This window comes from Notamacropus eugenii, chromosome 6 (genome assembly GCF_028372415.1).
Source record: "Notamacropus eugenii isolate mMacEug1 chromosome 6, mMacEug1.pri_v2, whole genome shotgun sequence".
NCBI lineage: Eukaryota > Metazoa > Chordata > Mammalia > Diprotodontia > Macropodidae > Notamacropus > Notamacropus eugenii.
Window position 1 is genome coordinate 296,674,169 of NC_092877.1, and position 25,204 is coordinate 296,699,372.

The 25,204-nt window shown below is 36.0% G+C and overlaps 1 protein-coding gene across 14 annotated transcripts in view; it reads right to left on the minus strand.

The window, feature by feature from the left end:
• The window catches only part of ZC3H13 (zinc finger CCCH-type containing 13), an 85,984-nt gene that overhangs the window by 15,985 nt on the left and 44,795 nt on the right, over positions 1-25,204 (minus strand). For 9 of the 14 annotated variants that reach the window (XM_072617211.1, XM_072617214.1, XM_072617212.1 and 6 more), the window contains 6 exons: positions 24,305-24,772; positions 18,825-19,007; positions 14,439-14,474; positions 9,828-10,353; positions 9,025-9,128; positions 7,642-8,667 (listed from right to left, as the gene is read on the minus strand). In XM_072617211.1, coding sequence (XP_072473312.1) covers positions 7,642-8,667; positions 9,025-9,128; positions 9,828-10,353; positions 14,439-14,474; positions 18,825-19,007; positions 24,305-24,772 — 2,343 coding nt within the window. The remainder of the gene's footprint in view (positions 1-7,641; positions 8,668-9,024; positions 9,129-9,827; positions 10,354-14,438; positions 14,475-18,824; positions 19,008-24,304; positions 24,773-25,204) is intronic. The other 5 variants (XM_072617215.1, XM_072617218.1, XM_072617213.1 and 2 more) reach the window with 1 other exon arrangement.

Below are 25,204 nucleotides of genomic sequence, written 5' to 3' on the forward strand. Positions count from 1 at the left end.
CCAAACTCTGTCCCTTCAAGAAAAATTCCATCCACATAAGAATATTTGGTTCTTTTTCCTGAAGGTTCTTAGATGATAAGAATCTTTTCTCCAAGACAAATAAGAAAAGGGAGCACTTCAGAATTATGAAGGCTAAAGACTGACTTTGAGAAATAAAAAGCAGACAAGGATAAGAATGAGGAAGACTCAAGCGGAACAAGGAGTCAGACAAGGGGGAGGGGCTTAAGTAAAAGAAGAACATGGTGATTCAAGAAAGATGAAAATCAGAGGACCATCTCTACAGGAAGAAAACCAGAGGAGGTGGTAGTAGCAGCAGTGAGTTCAAGAAGAAATAAGTAGAAAGGGAAGAAGAAAGTCTGAGGAAGAGAAGAGTTTGAGAAAAAAGGAAGGAGGAAGGTTCAGAGAAAAGAACAAGAGTTTGAAGATGAGGAAGACAGGAAAAGAGAGAAAAGAACCTAAGGAGGATGTAGGAGGAAAAGGAAATTGACAAGATATATTAAGAGAAGATAAAAAGTCAGTAAACTGAAAAGGAAAAAGAAGTGGGTGTGGCTGTTAAAACTATTAAAAATCTACATGTTTTAGCCCTTGTCTCTCCCCTTTGCTGCAATGTAACATCATCAAATTGTCTACGGGATGGTTTCTTATAGGGTGACACACAGGCACTTCAAACTCAAGCAAAATCCAAAATGGAAGCCATTAGTCATCTTTGCCATGAAATATTTGCCTCTTCTAAACCCCCTAGTTTTGCCATCCATCCTGACTGCTCACTTTCACCCTCCCAGACCTAATCATTGCCAAGTCTTATCCATTCTACCTTACAGCTCTCATTCATCCCCTTCTCTTCACCTGATGTCACAACCACTTTATTCAGAGCCTCATCACCCCTCGGGGGGATTACTATAAAATCTGCAATTAGTGTTCTCCATATCTTAAATTTCCTTTCTAATCTGTCCTCAACACTGTTCCCAACTTGTTATCTCTAAAGGCACAGTTCTGGCTATCACTCCCCTACTCAAAAAGGCACCCTATTGCTTCAAGGATTAAATTTAAAAACTCTTATTTGACATATAAACCGCTTCACAATCTGACCGCAACTTACCTAGACGTTTTTCACACTCCCCCTTATACACTGTACATTCCAGATGAAGTGGCCCGCCTATGTGCTTTTTTCCATATATACCATTTCATTTCCTGACTCTTGCCTCCATGATTTTGTCCATGTGTGGCTGGCTTACTGTCCTTCCTTACCTCCATTTCTCAGAATGCCCAGTTCTTTTCAATGCCCAGATTAAAAACAACCTTTTCTGATCCCTCCAGGAATCAATTAAATATAAACTATATACAAAGTACTATTTGTATATGTGTGGTTTTTCCTTAATGGAATGTAAGCTCCTTGAGAGCAAGGCATTTCATGTTCTACTGAACTGACAAGATGAAAATGTGACTAGGGTATACTGGAAGATTCCCCCAAGAGTTCACAAAAACAATTTTCCAGGGGGAGCTACTAGCCAAGAACCTCAAGGCTGATGATCTCATTTTTATCAAGTATAGAGAGCAGCCAGAATAGCATAGCGTCCTATACTGGCCATGTTGCTTATATTTCTGAAACAAACAAAGGCTATCAACAGTCAAAGTACAAGTTTGTCTCCTGGGAAACAAAAGAGGTTTAGGAAACTTTCAAAAGTAACAGGGAAAATTAAGTGTTTCTTTAAAAAATGAAAGAAGGACTTCATATGGACACAAAGAAAAGGAACCTTAAGAGGCCGAGGGGAAATTCAGACTTGTGGTAGGAAGTTCAAGGGTAGAATATGATAAAGAAAAAGAAATGGAAGAAGGACAATTGAACACCTGAAACAGAGATAAGGCTCTTCCAGAAGACAAAGGAGCTCAACTTGGTAAAAACAACTATCCTAAGGTGCTACCAGGGAAGCAAATGTTCAGCAAGGGATCAGAGGAAGAAGGTTTGAGTAGTGATAGCTACTAACTCCCTGATGAGGGATTAGCCTCTGTCTCTTCAGGCCCCTTCTCTTTGTTTTGAACTGAAACCATTCTTCCATTTTTTTTAAAGGAACATTTAATTCTCCATGATTGCTAAAGGGGTCCTGAGGTGGCTATTTTTCAACCTGATAACTCTGAAGAAAGGTCTGCTCTCTTCATTAGGCACATATCTAAGAAGTGACCTTCAAACTCTCAAGACTTGTCCAATTTGGTGACCACTACTGACTTTTAATTTAATTTGGATACAAATAATATTTCCAGAAAAAAAATATAGAAAGTAGTTAAACATTATGAAATTTTGAGCAAGAAACTAAAGGCTTTTATTGACACAGATAATGAGGTGTTTTTGTTTTGTTTTTTTACACAATTTTTTCTAAAAGTCAAGGGCTTCAAGAAAGAAAGGCTGGTTAATATATCTAAGCACAGGACTAGATCTCTGAATCACAGATTAAAACAAAGAAATTATAGATTGCTGGTAGGAGAGTAGGAAGGTACATTTAACAAGGGGGCTGGTTAAGAGCAAATTTGCAAATCAAATCCAAGTGGTTTTAAAATAAAAAGGAAAGAGGCATTAAAGAGAAAACTTTTTTCATAACTACTAGATTTAGCTACAATGTAGGAAAAAATTAGTCACCAGCCCTTAGTGTTTAGAAGTAGAATGACAGAGGCAAATAAACCAGCTTAGCTGCATCATAAAGTAAACTTTAGCCAGTAAAGTGCAAGAAGATTAAACAGGTAGGAAGGAACCAGCTTATGAAGGGCTTCAAATGCCAAACAGAGAATTTATTTGTTCCTGGAGGTAAATCAGAGGCCACTGAAATTTACTGAGTTGAGGGGAGGTGACTTGAGCTTTAAGAAAATCATTTTGGCAGGTAATTGATATACAGGAGTGGGAATGGCTTTGAGGCAGGGAGACCAATCATAAGGCTAGAACAATAGTGCAAGCAAGAGGTTATAGAAGGCCTATATGAGGATGGTAGTTGTGTAAGTAAAGAAAGGGGACGTACAAGAAATCATGACGGTAAAAACACTAAAATCTGACAACAGGCTGACTGTAAGGAATTGAGGAAAAATACTGAGATATTCACAGGAATCCAAGGAAGCTGTCAATAATGACATTTTGGAGCCGATTTTAATTTCTATAACGGAATCATTTCTCCTCCCCCATGATAAGGTGATCACCTGAATTCTTGTCACCATGAAAATCAACTCAGCTATTGATAATTAGGAGCTTCTCAACTCCCTCATTTGCCTCTTCCCTCTGACTGAAGAAATGGCATGTAAAACACTGAACTCCTCCCAAAGACTTCCTTTATAGAGGCTAAGAATTTTCCAGGTAACTATTTTCCACAAGCACCTCTACTTGGTCTTAACTGCAACGAATATTATGCCTCTGCCCTGTCCCCTGGTGACCTCTTCCCTTTTCAGCTCCCTTCTGTGAACTGCCTTCCCCTACTAGATCACAAGCTATTCAAAGGCAGGGGTCAGTTTTCTTTTTCTTATTTGTATCTCCAGCTCTTAGCACAGTGTCTGGCACACAGTAGATGCTTAATAAATGTTCAATGAATTAAACCAAATTGATTCTCATTAAGAATAACATGGTTGCTAGTTAAAATATAAAAAAAAGGATCTTAGGGAGAAGTGACCATCTTACAATTCATGAGAGAGGTAAAGAGAAAGGCCATCCACAGTCTGGTATAAATCCAGGATTTTATAAATATAGTATCAGTATAGTAAAGCTAAAAATGAGCTTATATTCATAAAGAACAGTAAGGAAAACAGTAATGGTCACAAAATTTACATTAAGGAAAAGAGGAGTTACAAATAAGGACAGGGCTTCAGCTAAGGATTAACAGGAAATGATAATGAAGGAAAGAAAACAAGATAGAGATGCTCAAGTTTTATTGCTGTTTTCTCAGCTAAGGACAGATTTTTACATTGGAAAGGAAAGGAAAAAATAGCAAGTAATAAGTAGATATTCAAGATAAATGAAAGTTATTAAGAAGTTCAAGTCACCAATTCAAGATGAATTGTATCTTTCATCCTTGGGTAGTAAGAACTATCAGATGTGAAAACTAGTCTAGAATTTTCAGTGATTTTATTTATAAAGATTATGAAATGTGGAAAAGGCACTGCGTGTATTTGAGAAGAGACAATGTCTTAATTTTCACAAATAACAAGAAAAAGTAAATCTGTAAACCGTAAGTCAATAATAAGTCTGTTTCTCATTTCTGGTAAATGCTAAAATATACTAATAAAACAGTTGGTCACCAAAAATCAAGGAAATAAACAGAAGAAAACTAGGATCCCAGGGAGCCGGTGTGGCTTCCTCATCAACAGACTGGACCAGGCTAAGTTCAGTTCCTTTCGTAACAGGGTTCCTCTATTAGTAGACACTTCTGCCATAGTTTACTCAGATTTCCACAAGGCACTTGACAACTTCATGCTAGTCTTATGGAAAAGATGGAAAGGTAAAGGCTAGATGACACTACAGTTAAGTGGATTTAACATCGATTCAAGGGTCAGACTCAAAAAATCCTAATTTATTGTTTGATGACAACTTGGAAAGAGGTCTCTAGCAGAATGTCCCAGAGAGCTGTGCTTGGTCCTATTCTTTTAATATCTTTATCAATGACTTAAAAGTCAAAGAGGGCATGGTTATCAAGTTTACAGAAGACACAAAACAAGGAAGGATAGGTCACACACTAATCAGTCATAGTTCTAACATGCAGAACTTTGGGCCAAAATTAATTTAATTTAATAGTGATAATTGCAAATCTTATATTTGGACCTCTCTTCTCCACCTAAAAAATTTCAATAACACACTATTAGGGAGACACAACTAGACAAAAGGTAGTAGGGAAAAGACCCAAGGTTGATCAACTAGTGAACTTTATGCACAATATGAATAAAGTATGAAATGGGAGCCAAGAAAGGTAATATAAGAGTGGGGTGCATTAAAAAGAGTAGTAGTTTCTAAGACTGAAAAATGAGAGTTCCACTCTACTCTGACCGTCCCATGAGCAGTATGCTGGAGGGGAAAAAAATGAAGTTGCAGTAATTATTATGAGACCTGTAAAGTTGCTCCTTAGGTCCTATAACCAGTTCATACAGAAAGACATTAACATTTCCTTACCATTTCTATTCCACCTTGTTCCATATAATTCTAAGCTCCTATGTGAGGTCCTCAACAACTTAACCAACATACCAAGCTTTATCAATTAAGTATTGTTATCCTACCTCAAGTTAAAAATTATTGGCATCACTGGAAATATTATTAATATGACACTGATATTCAATATTGAAAAAGTAGGGCAGAAGTTAGTAATTATTTGAAGGTACAACCTTTAAAACTTGTTTCCAAGATTAAGAGATTACTTTAAAGCATTACATAAAACTATCCAGTTTATTATTCTAATAAGTTTGCATCTCTTCAAAAGTTACATGAACAGAGAAGACATCGTTTCCAGAATTGGAAAAGCTATTAAATTGTGCAGAACTTTGTTTAGTTACCCGACAGGAGTTTTAATTACCTGACAGCAGGGTTGTGACTACCTATAAATGCTGTAAAGTAAGCTAAAATGGCAAATACCAAAGAATTTTAAATGCATCATTTTCGAAAAGACTTTAATTTATGCTAGCTTCTTTTTGTAGGCAAAATGTTCTGCTTTCAGATCCACTGCCTAACATAAGAAGCTCATAACAGCTCCTTTAGTTGGAGAGATTGTACACACACACTCACACACATACACATAGATAGAGAGTACAGGGTGTGTTATATCAGAAGAAATGATATCCACATACTCACACACACACAAAAAATAAATAACATAAAATAAAATAAAATAAAAATCAAAGGGTGAGAAAGGGAGTAAGGAAATGGGGCAGGCTGTAACTCATAAAAGAAATAAGAAAAATATTATTCAATAGAGGAGATAAGGAAGGGGGGGAGAATAAAGCTACTCTCCCCACATGTGTCTGAAGGAAGGAATAACATGCTCACTAAATTTGATATGAAAATTTATATACACCACAGGAAAGTAGGACAGGAAGCAACAAGTAGAGTGAAGGGAATGTTAGAAGGAAAGGCAAATGGGAGAAGGGAGTCACTAGAAATAAACACTTTCAAGAAGAGACAAGGTCAATTGTAGGGGGGGAAATAAGGGAGACAGGGTAGGTCAGAGGGCAATATAATTAGTATTACACAACATGATTACTATGGAAGTCTTTTGCAAAACAACACGTTTAGTCTGTATTGAATTGCTTCCCTTCTTAATGGGGCTGGGGAGGGAGGAGAGGAGGGAGAGGAGTTGGAATTCAAAGTGTAGAAACGAATGTTGAGAATTTTTACTGTATACAATCAGGAAATAAGAATTACAGGGATAGGGGTATGGAAATTTATCTTGCCCTGCAAGAAAAGAAGGAAGATGGGGATAGGACAGGGGTGGCGTGTGATGGAGGGGAGGGTACATTGAGGGAAGGAGCAACCAGAATACAAGGTATTAGGAAGTAGGGGGAGGGGGGTGATGGGGAGAAAAATTGGTCATGTTACAAAGTGAGGTAAAAGCAATTAGTATTAAAACAATAGACTAAATTAATTACTGAGAATAAATCAATGACATCTTTAGTTTGGAGAAAAGAATTTCAGTCTAACTTTCCAAGAGGAAGGTAACCTCTGATAAAATTTGGCATTGATGGAAAAGTCAAGGTTTTAATGGTAAATTTGATTTTATGACTGCCATTTAATCAGGAACTAGAACATGTATAGAAAGACATGTAAGCCACTTAAGACTTGCCTAAAAGATGTTCCTTAGCCAAAGTGAAATTATAATCATATTTTAAACCTGGCTAAAGGAACTTGCCATTTTTAGATGATGTGGGACTACTAAATGACTGTTCTTCTGAGTCTAACTCCAGGTATGGGAAGCAACAAAGGTGATCCGAGCCTCCATTACATGATGCCAGTACGCTCATGAGGTGCTGGTATGAACTGCATAGGTGATCTCAAGGGAAGAGTGGGAGAGCGGCTGTTCAGCATGGGCTGAGGTGGGATTCTCCGGACTCAATTTCCCCAGTGACACCTGGCAGACTTTAAGCCTGACTGAATACAAGTGGACAATCTACTCCTGCCTGGAATAGACATGAAGTTGGGGAGATATTGTTTCCCTGCAATGTCCCTACTCTTGGTGGCAATTCCCTATAGTCAAAAGGTTTGTAAGCTTAATACCAGATCTATTCAATTATAGATTATGGGTAGAGGAACATCCGAGGCTGCCTAAAATTAAGCTATTAGGCATAGGACTTTAGACCAACAACATGAAGTTAGGGTCTTTTTATTCTTAGTAATACTGAGGAGGCAATTAGATCAAGAGATTGTGAAGGTAGCAACATAAATATTATCTATGTCTCAGTTGGCTTATGTTTAAAAAAAAAAATAACAGCTCCTTTACCTAATAACCAGAAAGTCACTAAACCATTTTATGAAGGGGAAGAGATTTTCAAGTCTTTGCTCAATACTGATGGTCTATAATATGCACAATTATCATCCAAGGCTAATAAAAACATACACAAGTGGTAGATTAAGTTGTTTTTTTAAACCAATGTAACCACTGGTTTAACAATCTATGGACTCCACTTAATTACCTGAAGAAGTACTGCGACTGGGCTCCCCACGCTTCAATTGATCAATCCTGGATTTTCTCTCTCCTGGAATTTCTAAGCTTTTTGTCTTTTCTCTATCTCTGGAGCTACTGTGCAGGACTCTCTTCCGACCAGTCAGGTCATCTCCACTGCGATGAGCAGAATCATTGGAAGGTGACCGCAGGCGGCTAGAAGTATGACTACGATTGCTACGATTGCTTCCCAAGCTGCTACTCCGTTTTTGATCAATTGGCTTGCGATGTGGTGCATCTTCTATGGTAACATGAGGTGCTTCTATTTTCTCCACTCTAGTTCTGTGACATTTTTTGTTAGATTCTTCAGTTGAACGCTCAGGTACAATCATATCTCCACGGTCAGGGACATCTTCATCAGACCAGTCACTAAATGTTGTATCTTCTCTTTTCTGGGAAACCTCACCAGTTGTTCCATTTTTCTCACTTGACACCTCAATTAACTCTTCTTTTGTGGTCGCAGGGGGGGTCCGTGGGCCTTTTTTCTTCTTACTATGTTGAACTAATTCATCATCAGAAATATCAGAATCCCCTTTCGATCTTTTACGTTTCTTTTCAACATTTTTCTTCTTCTGCCCTTTCTTAGGTGAAAATACTTGACCGTCCTCTGTTGCTGACTCAGTGCTGTACCTTTCCATTCCAACATCCTCCTCTTTCTTTCTCTTAGTGGTCCTTTTTGGTACTTTGGACTTTTTCTTGTTTTCCTCATGTGCTCGATCAGACCCATCTCGCTCTTCAGGCTGGTGGTGTCCAACACTTTCTTGTGCACGTGTTCTTGAGCTTTCTGTTACTTCTGGCTGCTCCACCCTTTGCTTGTCTCCAGAAGAGACTCTCTCTTTGAGCTCCTGCTCTTCATAGCGCCTGGAGCTCTCTTTTCTATCTGGCTTTCGGTCTTCCTCTTTCCATCGGTTCTGCCTATCTTCTGCCATGTGCGAAGGGCTAAGTGAACGAGATTCCTGAGGTCGTACAACCTGGCTCAATAGTCTATGTTTTTCATCTATTCAAATTTGAAAGAGAAAACGAAACAATAAAGCATTACATGCAGCAAATGTCAACAACCAAATTCCATCTCCTGCCAAATTTTCAAGGTTTCAAAGTGAAAACATTTAACATAAATATTATGTTTCAGAAAATAAAGACATGCAATACAGCTTGGCTACCAATGTTAAAGCATGTTTTTAATCATAAATACTATTATTCTAAAGCAAGTATGTAACTAAATGAAGCTATTTAATAACTGAGATAATGAGGAAAATGATCTCATATTAAGTCAACAGCTCTTCCTGTCAATAAGTTTCTACCTACGAGTGGGCCCAAATACTGTAGTAAATAAAGTTAATTAAGATACGCTTACTTTTATCATCTCCACTATTGTAGGTGTCACTATCAGGAGAATGTTCACGTCGGCGTTTGGGTGACTGTCGGGGACTAGGGCTGCTTTCAGTTCTATGGCGCTTCCTAAATTGGAAGAGTAATTTCAATTTAGCAAAACCAGGTGAAAGGGAAAAAGTTCTACATTTTAATAGTTGTTAGAACTAGGAGTAGTACAGCCTTATTACAAAACATCTGTCCCAGACATAAAATTCCAAAACTTAATCCATTTTAATGAAATATTAGCTCCTAGCAAAATAATTCTCAAGATCATTTCTTTTTACTCAGTCATTTAAACAGAAATAATACAATAAAATGTTGAAGAGAAATCAATTTTTAAAAATCAATAAATTTGGAAAATACATTATTTGCTCAAGATTTATTCTCTGAGTTCCATAAAATCTTTCTCCATTGCCTCACTGTGGAGTGATAGTGACCCTAGGTATTTGAAGGTTGTACCAATTCTGGAAAGCATTTCTGTTTTCTGAGGACAAATCTAGCTAATGACACAGAATCGTTAAAAGTAGGTTGGTTAAAATAAAAAATCAGAGAAAGCTGGGAAGGGACAAACGTGGAATAGAAAATTAGGAGACAGTATAAGGAAGAAAAACTAGCAACTTAAACTAAAGGGAGGTAACACATTTGAATAAAAATTCTAAAAATGCTACTGATACATTTTCAAGGTTCTGTGAGGACTAAGGAACAAAAAGATGGGTAAGATAAAAGTTAAACAGCTTTTTAACTCTAAACTCTAATGCACTAATAAGGTGATTCATAATCACTTACTTTGATTTTCTCTCATCATGAACATCTCTTGGATTCCTGTCTTCTCGAACATCTTCTCTTTTTTCCCTTCGGTCTTCTCTTCCTTTGTCTTCCCAATCCCTTTGACGATCACGTTCTTTATCCCTTTCTCTCGCTCTTTCTCGTTCTCGTTCTCTTTCCCTTTCACGTTCCCTCTCTCTTTCCCGTTCTTCCCTCTCCCGTTCCCTTTCCTTTTCCCTTTCTCGTTCTCTCTCTCGTTCCCTCTCTCGATCATGTTCTCGATCTCGATCTCGTTCACGCTCTCTGTCTTTTTCTCTTTCTCTCTCCCTCTCCCTGGCACGATCTCGTTCTAATTCTCTCTCTTTTTCTCTCTCCCTATCGCGTTCTCTTTCTCTCTCTCTTTCCCTCTCCCTCTCTCTCTCCCTTTCTCTAGCCCTCTCATCTCTTCTGTCATCAGTTCTGTCTATTCTTCGTTCCTCTCTTCTTTCATCACGCTCAAGTTCATCACCCCTTCCTTGATGACGTACTGGTGAGTTTGGTCTTGGATCTAAAACAAAAATAAAGTTTTGCCAATGAATAATTTGATTGATAATTTGATTTGATTTGATTGATAATTTGATTTTCAAATCAGAATACATTATTAAAAAGTTCAAATTTTTTCCTTGCAGATAATAGGAACACAAACTTTAAGAGCTAAAAGGGACCTTGGAAGCCAGCTAGTTCAACCCCATTTTTTACAGAAGAGAAATAAGAGACTAGGGAGGTTATGTGGTTTGCCCAGAGTCACATAGGTACTGACCCATATCAAAGGCTGAATTTGATACCAGGTTCTGACTCTAGGCCAGTGCTCTCTTCGTTGTACTACATCAGTGGAAAAAATACCTATTATGTTTACTAATAATCTGCCATGTATAATCATCACAGCTACATTTAAAGTAAAAAATTTTTCGATGTTCTCTAATCCACAACTCCCACTGCATTCATATCTTTCCATGCCAAGATGGGCTCCATCACACTGCTCCAATTCCACTTTCCACCCCCTCCACTCTTCAGGTACCATCATCTCTATGTTCTTAAGACACAAGGAGATCACTCACAAAAATGAAAGAGAGCAGGAGGATAGACAAATATAGAATGCAACTGGGAACAGGAAAGGGCTGGGAGGTGGGCTAAAAGAAGGTTAACAATCACATTCATAATATTCATACCCATACCTTTTGGCCACAGATTTTGGCAAAAAATTACAAGGGGGTTTTGGGGAAATAGATACATTAAAACAAAGTATGTATTCATTTCAAAAGGCTAGAGAGTTTTAAGGATTTTTATATGCCAAAAGCTTAGTAATCTTGAAATGATACTCAAAAGTAAGAAAGCAAAAACTGTTTTGCTTTTGCTTTCAATGAAAGTTGAAAAGTATCATGTGATACTTAGAATTAGTCATTACTGTCTAGTAATTAAAATATTTAATATATTAAACAACGATTACTTAGTTTAAGAGTTTTTACCTAGGATGACAGTTTATTAACAATTGCTAAATTCTGCAATTTTTCAAGCAAAACACTTATTACTGTATTATGAACACATATCTATTTTTTGCTTTAACCTATAAGTAGTGAAGATTATTCTATTTACTTCTGTGTGAGAAAGGAAAGCTATACAGAAAATGAAATGCCAAAGTTGCCCTACTGCTGAATTGAGTGGCTGTGTTCAGCCTATGATTGAAGAATTGAAGGGTAGGCTGCTGGATAAAGAATAACATCAGAAAATGTTCAATAAAGAACTTTTGGACTGTCATGATTTTCCTATATTCATACCTGACTGATAGTTGGTCAAAAATAAAAGGTCATTATTACATAGCTTAGTCAGCAGCCTGGCAAACAACAAAAAAAAAAGAAGTGATATACATCAACCCACTGAGAAAGTTAATTGGTCTTAGAGTCAGAAGATAAGGTTGTAAGTCTCTACTCAGACAACTATAAGCCATATGACACTGGACAAGTCAATTAAGCTCCCTGAGACTCAGTTTCCTAATTTTAAAAAATGGGGCTGATAATAAACTGACTTACAAGACTATTCTGAGGGAAATGTTTTGTAAAACAAAGTGCTTAAAAATTTATATCAATAATATTTACTTATGTATATATGTATAATATTGACAATAGTCAAGTTTCTAAATAAGGAGTTCAAATAATGAGGCTATGATCCCTGTGAGATCTGATTTTTCCTGACACAGATCTTACCCACCTCTGCCCACATAAATGTAGGAAGTACATTTATACTGGTAGAAGATATAAAAGATCATGGAACTTAAATAGTAAAAAACAGTGTTATGACTATTTAATCCAAACTCTTTATATTAACAATAAGGAAGTATAATTACTTTGCAGGAGAGTTCAATTATTTTCATAAAATCACACAGTTATAAGCAAAAATACTAGAATCCATTTCTAGCTCCAGAAGGAACAGAGGCAGTGTAGGGAATTATCAGCATGAACTGAAAGGATATGAAATGATGAAAAAGAAATTGAATTTGGGGTAAAGGAATTTGGGAGGACTCAAATAAAACATGTGCTAAACATTTACTCTGTGCAAAACACTATGTTAAGTGCTGAGGATATATACAGAAAAATAAGACAGTCCCTGTTCACAAGGAGCTCATATTCTAGAAGAAAAAAATATCATTTTCTGAAGGAAGAGAACAAAAAGATCGAAGCTAAAGGAGGAAAAGGATTCAAGATCAATCAAGTGTTGTGGAAGTGCCTACTATATGTCAGGCACTGTGCTAGCATCTGGAAATGCAGATGTAAAAGAAGGCAACAGACCCTACTGTCAAGGAGGGAGACAACAAATGCACATGGAAAACATGAAGTATCAATATGAAATAGTTAAATACAAGGTAGTTTGGGAGGAAGGGCACTAGCAGACGAGGGCTCAGGAAATGTTCATCTTCATCTAGAAGATGGCATATAAACTGTATCTTAAAGGAAGAACAGGACTTCCTCAAGGCAGGGATGGAGGGAGTGCATCTGTAGAATGGAGAATGGCCGGTGCAAAGGGCATACAGACAGGAGACAAGGGTACTACTGTGTGTGAAGAGCAGAGACAAGGCCAGTGCAGCTAGGCTATAGAGCATGAGAAGGATTAAGTCAAATTGTGCAGAGCCCTAAAATCTAAGCAGAGGAGTTTATACTTTATCCTAGAAGCAAAGAAAGCTACTGAACTGACTGAGTAGAAGCCACATGGTTAAAAAATTACTTTGGCAACCATATATATGCAGGATAGACTAGAGTGGTGAGAGATTTCTTGTAGGAAGACTTTAACAGAAGGCTACTTTAACAGTCTAAAAGAAAGGTGAGAAAGGTCTCAACTACGGTGGTAGAGCTGTGAGAATGAAGGAGAAGAGCTGGATACAAGAAATGCTGTGAAGATAGATGGCAGGATTTGGCAAGTGACTGAATATAAGGGGTGAAGGAGAATGAGAAAATCGAGGGTGTCAAGATGACAAACTTGAGTAACATGGAAGGTGGTGGTGCCTGCAAAAGAAACAGGGAAGTTTGGTAGTCGGTATAAGGGGTGAAGGAGAATGAGAAAATCGAGGGTGTCAAGATGACAAACCTGAGTAACATGGAAGGTGGTGGTGCCTGCAAAAGAAACAGGGAAGTTTGGTAGTCGGTTTTATGGAAGGGAGAGAGGAAGATAATGAGTTTAGTTTTGGGATATGCTAAATTGAAGCTGTCTCTGGGGCATCCACTGAAATGCCCAGTAGGCAACTGGTGCTTCAAGACTGAAGATAAAGGATCTGAGGGAGTGAAGAACAACAGAGACAAATAAAAAAAGTGAAGGCACATAAAAGGAAACAAGATGAACAGAAGCTTAATCAGGACAAGAAGATGAAGTGGGAAAAGGACTCAAAAAGATCCTAACAGCTGGAAAAGACAGGGTAACTTGTACAAGATAACCAAGACGAATTCGTAAATGGTTAGCAAGACTGAACTAATGTACTAATAGGGTGGAGCAGGGTAGACAGGAAGTGTCAAAAATCCTGACTGCAGACCTTTTAACTAGTTTGCCCCAGCAGTTACCCAGGGAACCAACTAGCACAAATGAAAAAAAAAAATGCGGCTCATTTCCAGCAAGTATGGGAAACAAGAAGACTTTTGCAGGGATCTTCAAAAATTGTGTGGCGTTTATATTTGTCACAAAGAAGAGACTATTCATGCTCAAAGTTCTGGCTAGTCTCCTTCCTAGAGAAGATAAGAAGGAACATCTATCTACTCTCCAGGTTACAAACGAGAATGAAATGTTCCTTAAAAAGAGGAGTGGGGAGGGAGGGAGGAAAGGCTCCAAATGTGAAAACAAAATGAAAAAAAGAAATCAAAGAGAAAGAGTGGAATTCTGACATATTAGGGCAGAAAAAAGGGTGAAATAAAGGAAAAAAAACCTCTCAACACCTGGGAGTTAAATAAAACGGAAGAAGCAGAACATTCTTAAACATAATCAGCTGCCCAAAGGGGAGGGGAAAAGGTTAACACAAGACCAGATGGATTTATAAGTGAATTCTATCAAACATTCAAAGAACAATTCCAATATTACACAAACTGTTTGCAAAAATAGGAAAAGATGGGATCCTACCAAATTCCTTCAATGATACAAATATGGTCTTGATACCTAAAACCAGAAAGAGACAAAGCAGAAAGAGAAAAGCAGAGAAAAACAATAACTCCAGCAAAATAATAGGATATAAAATAATTCCACATAAGTCATTTGTATTTCTGCATATTATCCACAAAACTCAACAGCAGAAAGGGACAGAAAAAAATTCCATTCAAAATAATTACAAAATACATAAAATACCTATTTCAGAGACATCTACCAAGACAAAAGAAAGGAATTATATAATTAAACTGCAAAACACTCTTTAGAGAAACACAGCTAGACCTAAAAAACTGATGAGATATTAACTGCTCATGGTTAATCCGTTTCAATAATAATAATAATAATAAAAATAAATCTCCTCCCAGTAATAATAATAAATACTTACATTCATTTACTTATTTGGTGCCACACCAATCATACACATAACTAAAATAATTTTCATCCCAAAGAACAAAAAAAATCAAAACTTTCAAGGGAGAAGGGGACACAAAGTACTAGATCTCACACTAAACTACAAAAACATAATCATAAAAACTGTTTGGGACTGTTTAAAAAAAGATAGGAAAGTTGACCAGTGAATAAGATTAGGTACACAACCAACATAGTACCCTAGTTTTCAATAAACTTAAACACCTCAGCTGCTGGAGTAGATTCAAAAACTACAGGGGAAACTGGAAATCAGTCTGGTAGAAATCAGATTCAGAACAATTCTATGATGCACTGAAATGACCTCAAAATGGATATACATGACCTAGGTAAAAAGGTCACATCATAAACAAATTAGAGGACCAAGGAAGGAGATGTCTTTTGAATAGGAAAGAATTCTTGACCAAACAAAAGAGAACTGTATAAGACAAAATAAACAATTTCAATTACACAAAATTGTAAAGCTTTTGCACAAACAAAAAACAACACAGTTCAATTTTAAAAAGAAATAATTAACTGGGAAAAAGTATTTTTAGTTGGTTTCTCCAATAAAAAACTGACATAAAAAACTTAAATATATAAGATCAAAAACTATTCTCCAACAGATAAATGTGTTATAAAAAGGCAGTTCTCAAAAGACAAAAAGCAAGCTTTCAATAACCATGCTAAAAAGTGCTCCAAATGACTTAGAGTAAGAGAAACGAAGATTAAAATAATTTTGAGGATCCATCCACCTCAAATCCATCAGACTGAAAAAGACCAGGGGTTAGCAAATCCAGCTTGCAGCCTATTTTAGTAAGGATAGCAAACTAAGAATAGTTTTTTAAACTTTAAAATACAAAAATAATTTATTTTTAAACATAAAAACCATTGTTAGCTCAAGGGTCTATTTGGCCCACAGGTGGAGCCCTATAAAAGATGACACAAAAGGATAACGGCTGTTAAAAGAGAATACATGAAGACAGGACACCATTGACAGACCTGTGAACTGCTCCAGTAGTACAAAAATGTGACACAAACGTTAACTACTGTTGTAAGAGCCTCATGAAAAGTATAGAAACTAGTGATGGTGATTGTCAAAAAATAAAAAAGAAATGAGTGTCATTGAAATATTTTTTAACCCACATTAAAGAATAAAATGTAGTTGAAAGGGAAGTATACTAACAAGACTGCTCTAAAACTATTATATTAAATTTATTATATACTTTTTTAAAAAGTACATGCTATTCATATTTTTCTGTTCTTTCCATATGGAAAGGTCAAAAATTCATTGTTAACAAGCTCAGAAACACAAAATATTTTTTTTTAATGGAAGCAGGGATTGTCCAATAAAGAATGGTAAAAGGGATCCAGAAAAGCTATTATGGAGAGATTATTAAGTAAATGTCAAAGAAAAAAGATACAAACAGTGATAGCTGGAAACTCCCTAGTAAGAGGGCAAGTAGTTTAAAATACATCTTTTTTACCTGATTACCTCAGTCACAAATAATAGTTTTCTCTGAAATCGCTCTATACTTTTCATGAGGCTCTTATAACAGTAGTTAACGTTTGTATCACACCTTAGGTTTGCCAAACAATCTGCATATGCAAAGTGGCCTGAATGTCTTAGGGCAGTGTTAAGAAAGGCTTAAGACTTAAAACTGCACTAAGATTTTTGGGACATAGTGTGTTACAGCACCTGATGCTATTTTGTAATAAAGTTATTTGTGTCTCTATATCATCTTTCTAAGTTTCTTGAGGATAGAACTCCTTTATATCTCTATATATCCCTTCAAAAGAACCTTAATCAAAGAGATACTTAAGAAGGATGTGTTCACTGAATGAACACAAGTGGCAAGTCCATAGGTAAGGAAGCAGATTATAAGGAGAAAGAAGATTAAAAACTGAATTAATAAATTAGACCCAGAGATATAAATTTGAAAGTTATTCACACAGCAGTAGTACTGAGGCCATAAAGGCAAGTGAGCTGTATTCTATGGAATTAGACTATATTCATCAAGTGCTCAGACTATATTCAACAAGTGCACAATGTGCATTGGCAAGACAGTGCCCACCACCAAAAAGTTTACAATTAAAAAGGATTTTAATTAAGGAGTCCTATCCTCTACATATTATGGTAAGGAGTGACAAGGAAGTTTGGGGAAAAACTTTTTGTATTTAAAAAAGACCTACAGATGCTTACAAATCTTAAAATGAGCCACTGACAGCAGATTTTCTTGCTAATGCCAAATGTGAGATAGGTATTAAAATGCTAATTTAAAATAATTTGACATAGACAGAAATATTTGTTCCTCTTAAGTCTGGTCTTTTTTAATATGTATGTTTCAGCCCTTCATACAACCAATATAATAAGAAACCTAATGACTAGACGAAAGCCTTTAAAGGCCTTCATTAAGTAATTAAAAATAACAGCTATTCCATATACCCATTTGGGAACAAAAACAAATAAAAAAATACTGGCAGAACATACCCTATTTAAAAATTTTAAAAAATTTTAACAGATAGCAACTATAAATATAATTGCCAATTACGTATCTCAAAATCTTTACAAAGAAAAAAATTCTATTTTTACTTTGCTTCCCTTTGATTTAATCTGGCGTTCATTTCTCTGAATGAAAAATTGAAATTTTCATAAAGTGGCACCTAAAACTACCCCACTGACTAGACAGAGGTCAGAGCTCTCCACAGACAAAGTTCAGCTGTCTTTCTACTAAGAGAATGAAGTCTCCATTCTAAACTGCATCTTATAAACATATTCTTCCTTCCATCATTAACCCATATCAAAATTTATTACATACTTGATGCTGACCATAGTAAACCATCAATATTCAATTCCCAGGTTCATAAAACTTCATACTATATTAATCTCAGCATGACAGCATTCCTTACTAAGTAACCAATCAAGGTTACACAGACCTTTTCCACAAAATATTAAATATTTAAATACATTAACATGAACAGACAATAAAACTTGCTTTAAAAATTACCTTTAAATGCATCAATTCTAGTATCAAAACAATTAAAAACTTTTTATGAATGTGTTACATTAACAAAAGACTGCATGCTTAATACATACACCAAAGCATAAGACATGACCCTCCAAAGAAGAAAAAATCCTTATTTGTATTTCTCCTACTTATTTTTCTTTCTCAATATCATTTTAGAAAGAAAATTTTTCAATACAAAGGTTTTCTTATTCAACTCCCATCTCTGGCAATATTATTACTGTCATATTTATTTACATTTATTCTATTTATATAATATGATATAATTTATACATATAAATTACATATATAACTTATAACAAAATATAATAATGTATTTATTATATTTATATAATATAATTATTACTATTACTCTGGCAGTACTATCACCTCTCACTACAGATAGTAGATGGCTTTGACAAGATGTCCCATCGAAGGCCACTTATGTCCTAAGGACCCTTTAAGGTTACTACAAAGGGAAAGGACAATAAAAGAGCATAAACTGGCTTCCTCATCTACCTGTGCCTAGGCCTAAAGTGTTCTGCTTCAGTTTTTTAGGGTGGCCAAAAAAGGACAACATGACAGGCAGGCTACCTGAGCTGGAGGTCAGGAGTTGACAAGCTTGAGCAAGCAGAGTAAGTTTGGGAATAGGAAGAAAAAAAGACGACAGTTTTCCCTAAAAGGAAGAAAGCTGCCAGAGTTGCACAAGATCGAGAGAATGTCAGTGGCCAACTATTTCCATTATAATTTCTTTCTTTACCCTGACAGAAAATATCATGGAGCAATGTTAGAGAATGTTCTAGACATATGTATTCATATGTTACTGTGCTTAGTGAGAAGCAAAATCCTCTAAACAGTTAATTTTCATTAATAACAAAACCTGCCACTAATTCCTTTTTGTACCTAATATACCCTTTAATATGCATGCATTAATATGTACAAGTTTTCATACCTCTCTCTCTGTTGTCACGTCTGTCCCTTTCTCCATGTCTTCTTTCAAAGGATGAATCCCTAGGTTGATCTCTAGCATCATAACGGTCTCTCTCAGGATACCCACTTCGAGATTCCCAGCTTTCATGGTAGTTTCCACTACTACTATGCCCATCAACTTGAGATCCTCTTGCTCCTCGACTTCCTGAACAAAAGATATTCACACAAATGTCTAAGTTATTTTGTTTAGTAGGGTTTTGAAAACATCATCTTCACAAAGAGCACCATAAAGCACCCCAGTAAATCATAAAACCTCAATTGAAAGAGATACGAGGAATCAATTATCCAGTCCAGACCCTATTTGAAGCATTAATTCCCACCAACACAAGCAGTCATCCAGCTTCCAAATATGTGGAAATCACTACACTGACATACTATTTTTGGATACCTGTACTTGCTAGGCAAGCGTAATTCCCCTCTATCTGATATCTCTTCAAGTATGTGAGGACTGTGATCATGCTGTTTACCAAATCCACAAGGATCCTTACAAGACTAAAGATTTCTTTAAATCTACTTTGGATGATATGTAAGTCTTTTCACCATCTTGTTTGCCCTCCTCTGATCGCAACATCAAGAAAATGTTTTCTCTACTTAAAACTAAAGGGCATTAAATAGATAGAATATGAATTAGAAGACCTGATTCCCAATCCTGGACCACAGATAGATTTTATCAAATCAATGTGTTTTCCCCTCTCTAAAAACAAATAAAGTTTGCATAATTATGAAGTTAAAAAAACAAGTTCTCTTGTTACAATATAAATGCCACCTGCTCTCAATGGTAACTTAAAAGAATACTACAAGAAAAAATTATGTCTATGTCTTTGTTCTGAATACAATTTATAGCTAAGAAGTCTTGATAAAAGTTCAAAGTGCTTAGCCAAAGTATCATCACAGCATGTATTCTCTGCTCAATTCTGCAAGACTTAGTGCTACAAAATCTTCAAAGAATGTGGTAGCAAAGATCTGAGGGCCACTCAATTATAACTGCCTACCATTCAAAAGTCTTTCTACTTACCTTTTTTAGGGATGGCAAAATCTGACAGCATCAGAAAGTCCTAATGGTGTCAAAGAATATTACTAACAATATATCAACAATTTCCTGGTAACAAACCAAGAAAGTTTAAGAGATGTGGTAGCTTGGGTTTTCCAAAACACCTTCAAAAACATATACTGGAATAGCAATCTACTGTTTGATAAATCCAAGGACCCCAGTTTCTGGGATAAGAACTCACTATTTAACAAAAACTGCTGGAAAAACTGGAAAATAGTGTGGCAGAAACTGGGCATAGACCAACACTTGACACCACGTACCACAATTAAGTCCAAATGAGTATACAATCTAGGTAATAAAGGTTGATACTATAAATAAATTAAGGGAGTAAGGAACAGTTTATTTGTCAGATTTATGGAGAATGGAAGAATTTATGACCAAACAAGAGAGAACATAATGAAATGCAAAATGGATAATTTTGATTACATTAAACTGAAAAGTTTTTGCACAAACAAACCCAATGCAACCAAGATTAGGAGAAAAGCAGAAAACTGGGAACGAATTTTTACAATTAGTGACTATGATAAAAGCCTCATTTCTAAAACATATAGAGAACTGAGTTAAATTTACAAGAATACAACTGATAAATGGTCAAAGGATATAAGCAAGCATTATTCAGAGGAAGAAATTAAAGCTATCTATAGTCATGACAAAATGCTCTAAATCACTACTGATTAGATAGATGCAAATCAAAACAACTCTGAGGTACTACATCATACCTATCAAATTGGCTAACAAGACAAAACAGGAAAATAATAAAAGCTGGAAATGAGGTGGGAGAGTTGGAGCACTAATTCATTGATGGTGGAGTTGTGAGTTGATCCAATCATTCTGGAGAGCAGTTTGGAACTATGCCCAAAGGGCAATAAAAAGGTGCATACCCTTTGACGCAGCCACACCACTTCTAGGGCTGTATCTCAAAGAGATCATAAAAATGGGAAAAGGACCCACATGAACAAAAATATTTATAGGAGCTTTCTTTGTGGTGGCCAAGAACTGGAAATCAAGGGGATGCCCATCAATTGGAGAATGGCTAAACAAATTGTGGTATATGAATGTAATGGAATACTATTGTGCTGTAAGAAATGACAGTCAGACTTCTGAAAAACCTGGAAAGATTCATATGAACTGATGCTGACTGAAGCAAGCAGAACCAGGAGAACATTATAAACAGTAACAGTCACAATGTGCAAGGAATGATTTTGATGGATTTAGCCCTTCTCAGCAATGCAAGAACCTAAAACATTTCCAAAGGACTCATGATGCAAAATACTACCCATATTCAGAGAAAGAACTATGGAGTCGAAACAGAATGAAGCAGACTATTTTCTCTTTTGTTATGTTTTATTTTTTTCATGTGAAAATGTGTTTAATGGGAATGTATGTATAAGAGCCCAAATAAGATTGCATGCCATCTTGGGGAGGGAGAGGGAGAAAATTTAAAATTTATGGAAGTGAATGTCGAAAACTGAAAACAAATAAATTAATAAATTTGGAAGAAAAAAAACCATATACTGGCAAAAATTCCATTTTCAAAGAAAATAACAATTGCAAACTTAATGTCCCTAACTCCTGGGAATAAAAGTAAGAGTAGTACAGGAACAGCTAGCTCCTCAAGAACAAATAGCCAACACATAATTTTCACCAACCAAGGGGAAATTCCCAGTCCCTCTGCAGAAGACTGGAAATTATATTGCTTGACTTGGCCTTCAGTTAATCATAAGTACCTATTGTGTTATCATGTGGGTCCAAAGTACCATATCAGATACTTAGTGGTCTACCACATCAATGAACAAGGTCATCAGTAAATCTCTCGACACTAGAATTTTGAAATGAGGTCATCTTTATAAACCTTTTCTAGATTTATTTCCAAGAATCTGTGTGCCAATTTCTACCAGTTCCCTTCAGTCCTTTGTAATTTACTACTCAGGAAAAAGTGAAAAATGTTTTAAGGTAATCAACTTTAAGTCAAAATCATACCTTTGGGAGTTGCTAGCCACCTGGTAATTACCCATCACATAACACCAAGACAAGAATCTTAGAATCTTAGAAAAGATGGAGTTGTAACTTTCTTACTAAAATGCATAAGTTTTCTCTAAGCAGTCTTTTTTGCTTGTTTCCATTTCAAAGTCTTGCAAAAAGTTAACGCTGTCACAATTCTGGCCACTGATGGGGACATTATTTGCTATGTTCTAGTCACAAATAAACCAGCATCGATGTCTTTAGCAGAAGAGTCTATAATTATTGTTGCACCTACTATATAAAGAAATTAGAGAATTTAAAAAACTAGTTACCTTGCCCTACAATTTACAATGGTAGCATCCTGGGAAATCTTAAATACTAGAGAACTGCGAGAGTCTTTTTTACTCAAGGTCCACATTATGGTACAGGAAGTAAAAAGGATGTGGGATGGCAGGGAGTAAGGAGGCAAGGTCTGAGACCAGGAGACAAAGAGAACCACAACAAGTTACCTTGCTTCTTTTCAAAAGGTAAATGGACACATAAAAGAAATTCAAGGATGGGATAGGAAGAGAAGCAACCCAGTGGTTGGAAGGTTAACTAAGATGTGCATAAGAACTAGTATAAATTCATTTTTGAATAAAAATGTAAATCAATATTCCAATTACATTATACTTAAAAAGTTATAATACACATAATACAACAAGGATTTATTGATTTAAAAAGTTTTTTTGGTCTTTTAAAAACATATACACTATAAATATTACATGTAAAAATGATGTTTTTTAAAGCCCAATCAATATTTAATGTTGCAAATTAATAAACTTCAATTGTATGACGTGTATTATAAATGCTTTTCAACAGAATATAGATGTAGAAGTGGCTAGGTTAGAGTGCTGGACCTGGAGTCAGGAAGACTAAGTTCAAATCCAGCCTCAGATATTCACTGACTGTATGAGCCTGGGCCAGTCACTTAAGTTATATATGCTTCATTTTCCTCACTGGTTGATTGGTATTAATAGTGCCCGCTTCCCAGATATGAGAATAAAATGAGATATTTGTAAAGCATTACAAACCTTAAAGTATGATACTGTTGCTATTAAACACAATAAAAAATTAATATATGCGTATCCCAAAGTCTTAAGTTCAGTTTTAAGCTCTAACCACATACATTTGTATCCATATATGTGTGTTTATGTGGTTATGTGTGTGTGTATGAGTGTATAGATAGATACACAGATACATACATACACATATGTATATATGTGTGTATATATATATATATATATATGCCCACTGTATATGTGTGCCACTGAAATCTTGATCTACCCTCTCCCCACACAAACCCCATATGTATTGAAAAGGGAAAAAAAAAGTTAGTTGGTTGAAGGGTAGGAAGAATTTCTTAAGGAAATGGTCCTCAAATCAGGAGAAACAGATAAACAAGCAGGAAGATTTGAGGGCCAGGAGAAAGGACCCTTTATTAGGCTGACTATTAAGCATACACTGTGCAAGACAGTGTAACTATAGGCCAATGTGGAGACAGACTTCTAGGGAAGGAACATATTCAGCTGAATATCAGTGTTTTGGTTCATGTTTGGGGTCAGTTTAGGGGTTAGAAAAAGTATAGAATGTTAGGAATGTACATACACCAAGGGTAGTAGAAGGCAAAACCTGGGTGTCTGTGTCAAGAATGCTGGTGAGCATTCTACAGCACAGCATTTGATGAAGAAAAAAAAGAAAAGAAGTGGTGGGAAGGGGGGAAGGGGAGGGCATTGACTAATCCAGATCTCATACTTTTAAAAGTTGAGGAAATCATGGTAAATGGAAAGTTGGAGTTCAGTAGAAGATTCTGGGGGACAATGAGTACAGAAGGAAAGGAGGGAAGGAAGTAGATGCAATCCTGGGGGAAAAAAGGCACAGGAATTTAGATAGTTTGATGATTTAGGAATCATACCTTAGGATGATACCTTAGGAAGGTATAAATATTCATTCATTTCTTTTAGTACCACTTTAACCACAATGACTTTAAATTCCAGTTATATTAAATTTTTCTATTAGAGATTTCATTTCCTCTTGATTAATCTGGGTGTGTATGTGTGCATTTGTATGCATATGTCTTCCTGACATTGCCTTTGACACTTCTAACTAATCATGACTGATGACTTTCTAACGAATACAATAAAATGGAACTGATCAAGTCTTGGTTGGTTCATTTGGGGGGTGGGGAGGAAGTATCAGTCATTTTTTTAACAACACACTGTAGTGGTATAATGCTACAACAATGATCAGAAAATCACAATAACAAAAATGTGGCATTTATAAGAAATTTATATTTAGAAAAGACACTAGATGAAATACTATTTTCAAATAAATAAGATAGCTAAATAAACAAATAAGATGAATAAGATAAAATAAGATCAAAATAGTACCTTTTTCAGGCAAATCTGGACCTCTGCCTCTACTCCTGCCCGTCCGGTCACTCCTACTTTCATTTCGAGATTCATTTCTAGACTCATTCCTTGTTTCAGTTCGAGAACTCTCTTCTCTACCATGATTTCTTCCATAACTTCGAGAGTCTTCTTGGTAAGTATCTTCCTTTCGGTGAGTATCTCTATTTTCACGGTCTCTATAATCATGGGTATCTCTTGTAGAACGTGAGTCCCTCTGGTCACGGTTATCTTTATTATCTCTATTGTAATCTCTTGTATCCCTGGAGTCTCGGGCATCTCTGGAGTCTTTTAATTCCCTTCGGTCTCTAGTGTCCCTGGTTTCTCTCCGATCTCGGACCTCTCGAGATTCTCTGTCATCTCTATGGTCTCTAGAAGAGTTCTGGTCCTGGTCATACTCTCGTTCTTCTCTAGTTTCTTTTTCTCTATTATCCCTTTTGCCTCTAGGCTCTATAAAGGAATTTTGAAAATCAAATTCATTTACTCCATCAATTTTATCAAGTATTTCCAGTGAGGTAGAAACTATATAAAAATACTTCAAAATACAATTCACTTTCATAAATGGTATGTACTGCATATTCTAGAGGCAACTCTTTAGAGTTCTATTAAAAAAAACTGCAAGTGCATCATTTCCAAACAGTGCTGTAAATAAAAGATATATTCCTGAGCAGCCAAAATGTGGACTACACACAAACATAAAATTAGTCTTTATAAAGGTCTAAGATTGAGAATTAATAATGAGCAATGGGGTAGGTTGCTTGAATGTGCTAACAGACCTGAAATACAAAAAACAAACTCCAAGTCTTCAGAGGGATGCCTTAAGTTTACAGCTGGTTAACATTCAGTATAGAAAGAAGAGTTTCATCTGGATAGGAGGGGCAG